This window comes from Girardinichthys multiradiatus, chromosome 23, assembly GCF_021462225.1.
Source record: "Girardinichthys multiradiatus isolate DD_20200921_A chromosome 23, DD_fGirMul_XY1, whole genome shotgun sequence".
NCBI classification, from domain to species: domain Eukaryota; kingdom Metazoa; phylum Chordata; class Actinopteri; order Cyprinodontiformes; family Goodeidae; genus Girardinichthys; species Girardinichthys multiradiatus.
The window spans coordinates 42,808,725-42,821,419 of NC_061815.1; the positions used below are offsets into that span (position 1 = coordinate 42,808,725).

The window sequence follows — 12,695 nt, forward strand, 5'->3', positions numbered from 1 at the left end:
AGCCCCAGAGCGTACAAGGAAAATAAATAGAATCTCTACATATATAAAAAAAAGTTAGTATGGAGGATTTATCAATGTACCTTTCAGGTTTTACTTTTCATTTACTTGTAATGGACTGGGTGCAGATTAATTATATTGTGCTTCCACTGCTTCAGTTTACTTACAGAAATCAGAAAAGGTAGAATTTTAAACTCCATTGTGAGCTTTATCTAAAAAAAACACCACAAACCATGGGACTTTCCTGTCTGATTAAAGCAATCATTTTAAAACTGGTGCATATATAATAAGATTAATGAAGCTTAACTATGAAAAACTGAAAAACTGTTTATTGCATTTATCTAACGCCTAAAATGGAAGGGTTTTTTTCAAATTAGTTCATCACTTATTGCAAATGACAACATGACCTCAGTAATATTCTCAGCTTTGGTTAGGGTCCAAGGCTGATGTGAGAAAGATTTTATTTTCAGATAAACACATTATACTTATTTAACACAACCCAAGGGCTGTACAGTGAATTAAAAATATTCCAGGAAGCCATGTTTCTAGAGACATTCAGGACTTTATTTTCTCTTTGATCTGGTTGATTCTGATTTTGTTGCAGTTAGTATGCGTCATTGAAGATGATTACTTACAAACAGCAAACTGCCTGTGAACTTGAAACACTTCAAGAAAGTGTTTCAAGTTTCAAGAAAGATTCAGATATCAGTTTAATAAGAATAAATTGAATTTATTTAGAACTTAACAAACTATATATCACCATCAACATTCTGAATTTAAAAACAATGAAAATGAATACAATTATGTTTCCTGCTGTGCCACTTTTGTTAGTTATAGTAATACATAAGTAAGTGTTTCAAAAATACTTTATGTATCAAATGCCAGTGTTTTAAAGTTAAAATATGAGCCTTACCATGATTTACCTCTTTTGTTCTTTCGCAGGTCTTGGTGAGATTTATGTACTCACTCAGTAAAGGCTACAGGAAGATCACCTACCACAACTGGAGACACGGATTCAACGTTGGACAGACCATGTTCACTCTGCTGATGGTCACATAAGGCTAATCTGACTCACTCTTCCACCTCCTTCCATCTTCCTTCCCTCCCTGAGTGCTCATCAGTACCTGACCTCCTGCTCCGCTTCCCCTTCTCATGCTTTACACCCACTCTTTCATTTTGCTTGCCCTTTATTTTTTCCCTGATTGAAGGCGATAAAGATTGTTTCTCTCTTCCCTGTACTTTCTGAGTTTTTCCCTCTCTGTAGTTTCATCCAAATTGTACTGTAAATGAGAGCATGAATTGTGTAGTGTTTATGTGCGTTTAGAAGCTTGAAAAAAGAGTAAATGACAGAGGCAATGGCGTATGTCTTTAAATGAGAAGTGTTGCCTGAACGGAGCATTATTTAGAGTAATTGTTGTTGTCACACTGTGGACCTGTTAGGAAAACTCCAGTTTGTATTTGTATTATTTGTTTGTGAGACTGAATCATGAAATGCATGTGTACCTCTTTGTATTGCTGACCCGGTTTTAACCCCACATCTTTATTTATTTCTGACTGTGGTGTTGCTCGTGCTCTCAGACAGGTGATCTGAAGCGTTACTACACAGACCTGGAGTGCATGGCAATGGTGACGGCAGGCTTCTGTCACGATATCGACCACAGAGGAACCAACAACTTGTACCAGATGAAGTAAGAGCTGCAGGAATGAAGGGGAAACATTGCAGAAGGGTGATGGGAGTAATCTGCGACTAGTTTTGTTAACTAAAAGATGACCTTTATCAGAACAAGTACAAGTTTAAATGTAAACATACACCCCCATTATTATTTGGATTTTTGTCCCTTAGCAAGTTGCAGGATCACCTGGAATAGTTCTGACTGTATATTAGATTGCTTTACTTGGCAGAAATGGTAGAGTTGTTTTAAATTATTTGGTTTTCTGGCACAGTCTCAGGTTTAGGCAAGTTCTGTATACTTTTAACAGGTTTCAGAAAATTTTCATAAGTTTAATGTTAGCCTGCTTTATCCATTTGAAAGCCAGATTTGATGTGTGTTTGAAATTATTGGTTAGGAAAACCCAATCATGCCCAAGCTTTACTCGTGTCCCTCCATCTGGCCCACCAAAGTGAAAGGAAATTCATTAGGATGTTAAGGAAAAGCCCAGAAACGACCGGACATCCATCCTGCTTTGAAATAAATAATGCTGAACACCATTGTGACTGTCCACAATAAAAACAGTCCTATGTCCTACACTGACTGATAAGATGTGCACCATGAAAGAGAAAATGGACACCTTTAAGACTGACTGAAACTTGCTGCTGACAAACCGAGAAAAGTTTTATTGTCGGACGAGGCAAACAATGCCACAATGACAAGTATGTTTGGAGGAGTCAACAAAAGATTTTCAAACATACAGGAACAAAATGTATAATAACTGTAAAGCATGGTGGTAGTATTATACTGAAGTTCTGTTTTACTACAAGTGGTACTGGGTCTTTGCACAACGTGAATGAAACGAGTTAATTGACTCCAATTTTTTATACTTCATGTAAAACCAATAGCTAGTTGGTTCAAACATGGATACTCTTGGGTTTTCCAAAAACATAATGATCCCAAACATACATCCAAACTGGTTTTGAATGGATAAAGCAGGTTTAAGTTAAGCTTCTGAAACAGCATTGATCTCAACCCTGTTAAAAATCTATGTATTATAGTTATAAATCTTGCCAGAAAACCAGGCAATTTATTTGAGCTTTATGCCTATGCCTATGCCAAGAGGAATGGTAAAATTTCCAACCAGAATTATGCCACAACCTTATTGATACCTACAAAAACAGTTTATCTGCAACTTGCTAAGAGATATTTAGCCAAACTGGAGTCTTTATACAGTATATATTGGAGCCTGTTATTTTAACTCTGTGAGGAATAGAGAAAATTGTCAGTAAATTCAAACCTCTGCACCCAGTTCTTGTTTTTTTTAAATTATTGATTGAGTTGGATGTTTTGCTCATGTTGTGATCATATCATCCCAGAAAACCAATGGTTCAAATGCATCATTCAAACCCCAAAATTAGTATGATGTTTGGGATGAAGTTGAGTGGAAACGTCTGGGCACTGAATGACAAAGGAATATTTTCAAGCAATATCTCAACACTTCAAAGTATGACAATCCAGCCTTTAAGATATGAATTTAATCTAAGTCAAAATCATTTTATCAAATACCAAGAGTGGAGTACAGTTCACGAGAAAACTGGTTCTGTTTTTCTGTTATTACTATATTGATCCACATTCTTCATGAGCAGATGTTGCATCCAATAAAACCTTATTGACATCAGATTGTTGAGTTATTCTGAGCCAATTCGATTGACTCAGACAAACAGCTGTCACTTCCTTCTGTCCTTCATAAGGATGACCTGATCTTGGTTCTTTAGGTTAAAGTAATGTAACATCACAGAGAACATCTCTTATCTGTTATTGACCAGATAGACCTCCAGCTGCTGCGCTCCACCTGCTGATGGATGAACTAATGAGTATTGCCATTAGCTATGAACACACCCGGCCAGACCCTCCCTGAGCTATAACATTCATGATTTATCACAGTATAACCTCCCTTCATGCTGTTTGTGTGTGTGTCTCCAGGTCGGGTAATCCTCTGGCTAAGCTTCATGGCTCGTCTATCCTGGAGAGACACCATCTGGAGTTTGGCAAGACTTTGCTAAGAGATGAGGTATGTTGTTGTATGGTCATGCATACCTGATTGTTTACCCACCTGTATTTAAACTGGCTTTGAAGTTAAAACTAAGAAATTTAGCCCAAACAATTCTTCTGCACCATTTTTGTTGCTTACATTTAAATAGGAATCAGGGCAAAACATAACATATCTGGATGCCCAACCAGGCTTCTCATACCCCAACCATTAAACATTCCCTTTCTCCTAAGTTGGTATTGTCATTTAAAATTACTTTTTCTCTTGTGTTTCAGGCATTAAACATTTATCAGAATCTGAACCGCCGCCAGCATGACCTCGTCATCCACCTCATGGACATTGCAATTATCGCCACAGACCTGGCTCTCTATTTCAAGTCAGTAACGAATATTATTTCTAAATTACAATCACTAGCAAGGACCACACCCCAATGACATGAGTCAGATGGTGTAATCCAAATAAATGTTGACAGAATAGATAATGGTTGGATACAAAAAACCTCAGGGAAATTGAGATAAGAATAAAAAAATACAGTATAAAGTTTGAGATGCACTGCACATGTTTCTGTAAACTTTTGTTGGGAGTTATGATTATTGATTGATTAATCCTTATCAATAATTATAATTAAAAATCATAATTTGACAAAATTAATTTCTTAACCAAAATCCTCATTTATGAATCGAGACCAGAGATGTTTCTGGTGTTGTAATTGTGGCTCAACGCCTTTGATAATTACAACCGTTAAATACTCAGTAATAATTAATAACTATTACCGGAGATGTCACTGTTTAATCGACCGTTTCTGCCGAAACGTGTGGAACTTTTAACCTTATCTTGACTGACAAATCACTCTTGCACAAAATAAACCCAGAAACGCTTTCTCTTTATCTATGTGAATATTTATTAAATCACAGCCCTGATACAATCCGTTCTTCTGATTTAATAATCTTCACCTACTCAAACATGCAAAGTTCTACACAAAAGGGGTAAAATATTTAACTAAACAAAAATAAAGCAAAACAGCAGTGGGTGCGAATGGGATCAACCAGCAGTTATAGCAAAAATGATAATATAAAAAGGGGTGTGGTGGTGAGGGGCGGTGGGGCGCAGCTCCACTGTAACTCAGTGATACTCAGTCATAAAACCTCTCCCAACTCTTGAGCAGACAAAGGGTTATAAAACTTTTGGCGGCAAGCTAGCAAGCAGTGAGGTTGAAGACAAAGAAAATGGGGAATTTCACCATGAGGTTATTTTAACAGTCCAGTCTCACAGCGCACCTGCGCTTGCTCTCAGGTGTTCAATAACCCCGCAAAACACGCACAGAGCTTGGAGCGCAGCGGCTTCCAGACATCAACACGGCACATCAAAGTTTCAATAACAAGGTTACATGCACATATCATTCAGAACACATTAGATTCTAACAGCACTAAAAATCTCCTCTACCCTGCCCGGCTATTCCTAATAAAGAAATAAAAAGATTAAAATAAAGGATGGGTTTTACTTGTTGAAGTTTCCTTCTTGGGCAGCGAGTGAGAGGGAAAAAGGGGGGTGAAGCGTTGCTGCGCGTCCGCTGTTAAACTCCAAGAAAGCGGTCAATCTTCGTCCTTTGGCCTCCTTCTCGAAAAGGGAAAAAAAGTGATCTGACCATCAAAGTTGACTTAGAATAAAACACGGTGGCGGTTTGTCTCCTCGAACTCCGTGTTTTTAGTTACGTGTTAAACTCACGTCTTCGATCGGCAAAGTGAAATTTCTGGCCTTCTTAGTCCAAAAACCTCAGTTATGAATTGTTCGTTGGCCAACGAGAGAGAATAAATGAAATCCACTCAGGACTCTTCTCCAGGTGATGCTTCAGATGTTGGTGATCGTGTCACGATCTCCAGCTGAAGGCGAGTGTTCAAAACGGAGGCCCTGTTATATAGTGTCTTGTGACGTCAGACTTGGGACGCCCCGTCATATCAGTTGTAGTGTCCGACGGGATTTGTAGGAGCGGACTGTCTGGATACAACATGGCCGAAAACACCAGGAGGCCTGGTGGCGTCCAGCACCGTGCAAATAGTCCAACATTCAGCCAACAAGTGGTCCAACACTTTTTTTGGGTACTTTTGTTAAGAATTAGCATAGTATAAGTAATCTGAATTAAACAAACTTGAACTGATTGAATATTAAAAAAGCTTTTTTCACACAAGTACGGATCATGGCAAGAATCGGTCAATAAAAGGAAGGTTGACTGGGATCAAGAGGACCAGCATAAAAGGAATGAGATTAATGATGGAGAAGAAAAAGCATTGTAAAAACAGATAAGGAGAATAAGCATAAGAAAGGGACATTAAAGTGGGAATAATGGGATTAATGGGATGAAACGTTTTAAAGAGGAATGGTGATATTAAATGGATTGAAAATTGGTCATTTAAAGGGATGAGGATGATGAATGAGATGAGAGGTGTCATAAAGAAGAATGACAAAGATAAATATGTTGGAAAAGGGATCATGAATATAGATTAGTAGGATAAGAAGGCTGAAAACGGGTTGTAAAGATTGGTTAGGAGGATAAAAGAGATGGAGATTTTTCATAAAAAACAATAAGGAGGATGAGGGGCATGAATAGAGGTCAAAAAGAGGGATGAGGGGTTGAGATGGGTGGGGAGAGAAGATGAGTGGTGGTGATGTAAGGATGAATGACTGAGGTGGAAGCCGTGAGCATGAGCCAAATGATTGGAATAATACATTTTTAAAAATACGTTTTATTTAAAACGCTTTTCATAACACTCAAGGACACTGTAAACAAAAGTTAAAAACAGCAAACAAAGGACAATAATGAAGTATGATTGAAGCCTGGCATGGCTTCTAGAGTAAAGGTAGCACCTTAACATCATTATTAAATGCATTGTGCTCATTTCTTAGAAAACCAAATAGGTTTAGCAGTGTCTTTTAATTATCATTTTTCTGTCAAAAAAGTTCAACTTTATTATAAAACAACGTAGAACTTGTGTACTTTACTTTACTAAAGTAAAAAAAGTAAATAAGTACATACAATAAGTATGTACATCTGTATGATTCGATTGAATTGACTTTGTGAAGTGCCTTGAGATGACATGTGTTGTGAATTGGAGTAATATAAATAAAACTGAACCGAAATTGAATTGAATTGAATAAATACTACTATAAATAATATTAAATACAAAATCACATTTTTGTTTTGTATTTTCATTTGCTTTAAGAGGACAAATTTGTAGAAGAGGAAAAAGTCCTTTCTGTACTTAATGATGGTAAAGGATGAAACAATCAGACAAACTGAGCCTTTAAGGTGTCCATTTAAAGTGCACAACTTATTCAACTCAACAAGTCATCCAGTCAAAAATCAACGCATCTATGGTGGCTGAATAGAAAAGTTGTTATAGCGAGAACAAAACTGACAGTATAAGGGAACAGTCAGATTCAGGAGTATTATTAAAAAACTGTTATTGACAAGTAACAACCTATAACAGAACAGCTTTCTTATTAAAATGGGGAAAAAGAAATTGAGAAGAAAAAGACAACACCTTAAAAAGGCAACAAAATCTGAAAAATCAAAATAATTTTTCTGTTCACTCTTAAAAAAAGGGATGTTCCAGAATTATAAATAACCCGATTACCAATTCCTCAGTGACATGTCCCTAAGAAGCAGAAAAATCAAACACAATAAATTACAGAGGATTTACAGAGGATCTCTGATCGGTTTAAAGTTGCCCTGATCCACTGAGATTAATTTCAATCAATTCAGTATTGTGCTTTAGCAGTAGTTGTATAATACTACTCAGATTATGTAGGGGGGGTTGCCTAATTTTACCATGCCTGCACAAATGGTTTTCAGCGGCGTCACAACCTGCTGTGATTGGAGGAATTGTGACATTTGAGTGTCTAAATCACTGTGTATCTGTATTTTTGCTGTACAAATTTGCATAAAGAGAATAAAAATAGTTACTCCCATAAATCTTCAATTAAAACTGTTATTGTTTGATTTCTTAACTGTCATAACACTAATTTTAGTCTTGTCTTCATTTTTAATTGAAATCAGAATTGTCAACCTAATTGTTGTTTAGACTTCTTTTAAAGATCTTTCTCATTTGAGTAAATCAACCTTAACATTGGTACATCAAATTTGTATATAAATTAAAGTGAGGACTCCTATTCTAAGGAAGTTTCCAAATATTCACTTATGTCAACTATCAGAAGTGAAATCTTTCTGTGTTGTGTTGTTCTTCTGCAGAAAGAGAACGATGTTCCAGAAGATTGTTGACCAGTCCAAAACCTACGAAAATTGGAACGATTGGACCAAATACATGATGCTTGAGACCACCCGCAAAGAGATTGTCATGTAGGCAGAAATGCACTAAAGGGAAGCTTCCACAGGGACATAAAGACAGATCTCAGTCATGTGTTGTGTTTGCAGGGCCATGATGATGACTGCCTGTGATCTTTCTGCCATTGCCAAACCATGGGAGATCCAGAGCAAGGTTGGTCCATGCATGATTTTCTCACAAGATCTTTTAGGGTTATAGGTTTAAAGTATCTCTCTAGTGTAGTTCACAACCATCTTTTAATAGCGTAAGCACACACTCTGGCGGAAACTCTACAAGAACCTACGATAAAGTAGGAAACAAATTGTATTTTGTCAGCTCTACCATTTTTCTCAGCAGCATTCAGCAGTGGTTCCTGATGGCCTCATGCATCAAAAAGCAACCTGCTGCTTTTCATTCTCCTCATCACTGCCTGCCAGGCTCAGTATCTTATTTTAGTGAAATATGTCATGGGCACATTGCCTTCAAGACAGTGAGCATTGCATATCAACATTAACAGCAAGCAAATCTGGCCACTTGATAGCTAGTGCTTGATGGTCATTTTTTATCTTTATTTGGTTGTAACAGTTTTGCAAAATGTGCCTATTTTCAGTAACAGTTGGTTCATATTATTCAATGTAAACACAGACTAAAGATTCATGCCAAATGCATCAAAGGAAAATTAGGTGGCCTTGTAAAGTATAGATATTGAAAAATTACAGTTAAAAACAGATGGTTACATACACTGCAAAAACAAAATATATATGTTTTTTCTCACTCTCTGACAATGAATCAGACCAAACATTTCCTGCTTTCACTCAGGATTTCCAAAATTATTTCTGTTTCCTAAATGCTACAATAATGCTACAAAAATGTAGCATTTAGGATATTTTTTATTATTACTACTAATCAGACACTAGTATACACTAAGATTACTAAACATTTAGTCTTTGTAAGTATCTCATAGGTTAATTCACAAGATTTTAGTTAATCAGAGGCACACCTGCAGATGTATTTTAAGACACCTCAAACATTATGTTTCCTTGTGTGGTACCATGGAAAAAATCTAGGTATCAGGAAGATAAATTGTGTACCTCAGCAAGTCTGGTTCAAAGTCGCCACCTACATCTGTTTAAACAATTATACGCAGGTATAAAATGGCATTGGAATATCGATCATAACGAGACAGGTTCTGTGTTGAAGAAATGAGTTTTGGTGAAAAATGTAAGTATTTATTCTTAAAACAAAAGCTAAAGATCACATGGAGAGGCTGACTGAAGCTGGTTAGAGAGTTGCGCTTATCCATAGTGAAACAATACCTGCTCCAACATGGGCTAAAAGGCCACTCAGAGAGGAAAAAAACATTATTCCAAAAGCAACATAAAGAGACAGATTCAAGTTTACATATGCAATTAGGGACAAAAACCTTAAATGTTAATTGCATGTCCTGTAATGAAATTGTTTCACCATAACGTCCGTTATTACATTTGAAAAGAAAATGGGGGAGCTTGGAAGTCTGAGAACATGATCCCAACTGTGAACTATCAACAAGAGTTGAGGGGTGTTTTGCTGCAGGTGGGTGTTGTGCACTCTACAGAACATGCCATCATGAGTGAAGAACATCATGTGGAAATGTTGAAGCAACATTTCAAGACATCAGCTAGGAAGTTAATACTTGGACATAAATGGGCCTTCCAAATGGACAATGACTTTAAGGATACTGTCAAATTAGGTTCAAAGTGCCTTAAGGACAACAAAGTCAATGTTTCAGAGTAGCCATCATAAAGCCTTTTGAGCAGAGTTGAAATGGTGAAAACTACAAACCTGACTTGGTTACGACCCTTCTGTCAGGATGAATGGGACAAATTTTCAGCAAACTATTGTGAGAAGCTTGTGGAAAAGCAAAATGTTTGGCCCAAGAAATACAGTTTAAAAGTTAGTTCTACCAAATAATAAGGAAATGTATTAAGTCAGAATCAATCAGCTTTACTGGCCATGTTTGTACACACAAACAAGGAATCTGATTTTGGTTCCACTTTACTTTAAAGCAAAAACATTTTAATTATAAATATGTAAATTTGGTATCTTTTTTGTTTCCTTTTTAAGTAAATATGTGCATTTATTCAGTATTTTTACTAAAGAAGAGGACAAGGTTGAATTTGTGCAAATATGCATAGCACTGATCTGGGTACTTTGTTCATCAGAAAGGCAGCCGCCTGGAGGAGAAACTGTCTCTGTGACAGCTCATTTTTGATAGCGCTCTGTAGCACTAACCCGAAGGCAAAAGTCTTAACAGTTAGTGTTCAAGATGTGTGAGGTCTGCAGAGATATTAGCTGCCATTTTCATGACCCTAGACCTGTACATATTCTGGATGGAAGGAAGGTCAGTCCCAAAGATCTTCTCTGCAGACCTAATTGTCTGTTGCAGTCTGGCCCTGTCATGTTTTGTGGTTGAGCCAAACCACACAGTGAAGGACGAACACAGGATAGACTGAATAATGTTAGTGGAGAACAATGTCTATGTGTGAGGACCGCCTCAGGTCCAGAGAAATTGTGGTTCTTAGGACCTGGAAGTGATCCACATTGGACACAGTGTTGTTAAGGATGGTGAGTGAAGGAAGTGCTCTCTGCAAGTCCGCCATCATTTCCACAGTACTGAGCGCGTAAAGCTCCAGGTTTAACTATATGTGATTAAAGCAATTATGTAAATGTTTTATTTCAACATTATGCATTTAACAAATTCATTTGTAAAGATAAAATTAAACATTCCTTCACACCAAGGTCCTCAGAATCTTTTAATTAATCAAAAAGTGAAAAAAATGCAATGTGGCTTCAAATAAACTGAATAAATTCAAAAAACTAAATTAAATAAGAAATAAAGAAAAAAAGTTGGTTCTTACTGTCTTGAGGTTTATCTTTGTAATGACTTTTTAACCATTAAATAATAATAGAAACATCTCATTTCTGTATATCAAAAACTAATTCTTTGCATAACTGCATTGCGTCGGAGCTGGATTATTTTTAAGAGCAAGGTTGTCGATTTTGTTAAAACAACCAACTGGTTCAGAATGAGAATGTGGTTTGTTCAGACTTATCTTAAGCACGAACTATGCAGCTTTATCTAAATCTGTTTATCCATTCATTATTATGCCTCGCCTCCCTCAGTGGAACAAACATTTGCAGTGTCACTGTTAGAAGCTTTATAGATCTTTGATGAGCATAACATTTTGAGATTGATGATTATAATGAAGCTAAAACCCTTCACAAAATAGATTTTCATAAAACATTCAGCACAGCAGACTGATAGTGTGATTTGTTGCTAGATGAACTTTCTGTGGCTTTTTATTGGCAATATTTAATATTATTTAGCCAAACCCTTATTGAAAACTAATAAACAGACTTTCTACAATAATTATTTTGCAAAATGGTTGTCACATGACAAAAAGCTACAAATGAATCATAAACAATTCCACAACCTTTGCTCATGGGCATTTTCAACTGCAAATTTACTATCTTTCTGTTGTAGCTCATTGTCATGCTGTGCTAAAAGTAGCTTGGGTGAGCAATAAGTTGCTGCCAGCAGAAGCTTGGACGATGCCCCTCTCCAGAAAGGTGTCACAGGTAGACACAGAGCCAGGCCTGGTGTAGCTTCTAGGAAGAGAAAAGAGAGAACAAGGTTAAAAGCTGAAGAAACAGCAAATAATGCAAAATTGGAGAGTAGTGTGAGAATGTAGCGAAGAGGGTGAAAGTGGTCGTTATGTCCTCCAGCAGCCTAAGCCTATAGCAGCATAACTACACAGATAGTTTCAGTTCAGATTATTTAGTTAAAGGGCATTTATTTACAACAATTTTGTCTCAAGGCACCCCACAAAGGGTCCCACTGGTGGCCATTGTTATACTAAAAACCACAAGGATTGGGATACCTCTCACTGTCAGACTGATTATAACCATTGGAAAAGAGAAGGGGTCATACAGGTAGCAGAAATGGAGGGTGTGTTTGCACCTCAACCATAATTGAGCCGGTTTAGGCTAAACCTGACTCCCCCTTACTCCATCCAACAGGGAGGGAGGAAGGCTCCCTCCCTGATAACCTAAGCCACTCTAACTATAAGCTTTATCAAAAAGGAAAGTTTTAAGCCTAGCCTTAAAAGTAGACAGGGTGTCTGCCTCACAGACCAAAACCGGGAACTGGTTCCACAGGAGAGGAGACTGATACAAAGGATACCTATCATTAACAAATATTTTGATCAGAGCCCCAATCCAATACCTGGGATCAGATTAGGACATCCCAACTCTGAGGTTAATAAAATAAGACTGCAGAAAAGTGCAAATGTGGAAGCTTTACAGATTAGATCATCATGTCAAACTCAAACCATCAGTAAAGTAAGTGAAGTTACACCTTTCAGTAGAGTAAACATGAATGTCTGCAACTGCTCAGATATCGGATCGGCTGTTAAATACCTGCACAAGAATCTCACTCATATTTACTGATTGCAGACAGGCCTGTTCACAATATTACTTACAAAACCCTGAGCTGCTGTGTTCAGTGTAAGACATTCTGCTGCCGTTGTACTGGGGGATATGTTATGCTTTTCATCCAGTTCTGGATAAAAAGCACAGTGTCTCTGTACAAGCCTTGGAGCAATTGTTCCCCCAGAACTGGCTTGATGACTAACTCTT

General features: G+C 37.1%; 1 protein-coding gene across 2 annotated transcripts in view; it reads left to right on the forward strand.

Moving 5' to 3' along the window:
- pde6a (phosphodiesterase 6A, cGMP-specific, rod, alpha) overlaps positions 1–12,695 on the forward strand; it is a 42,482-nt gene that overhangs the window by 18,218 nt on the left and 11,569 nt on the right. For both annotated transcript variants that reach the window (XM_047352769.1, XM_047352770.1), the window contains exons 15-20: positions 940–1,047; positions 1,576–1,685; positions 3,633–3,720; positions 3,975–4,075; positions 7,946–8,053; positions 8,129–8,192. In XM_047352769.1, coding sequence (XP_047208725.1) covers positions 940–1,047; positions 1,576–1,685; positions 3,633–3,720; positions 3,975–4,075; positions 7,946–8,053; positions 8,129–8,192 — 579 coding nt within the window. The remainder of the gene's footprint in view (positions 1–939; positions 1,048–1,575; positions 1,686–3,632; positions 3,721–3,974; positions 4,076–7,945; positions 8,054–8,128; positions 8,193–12,695) is intronic.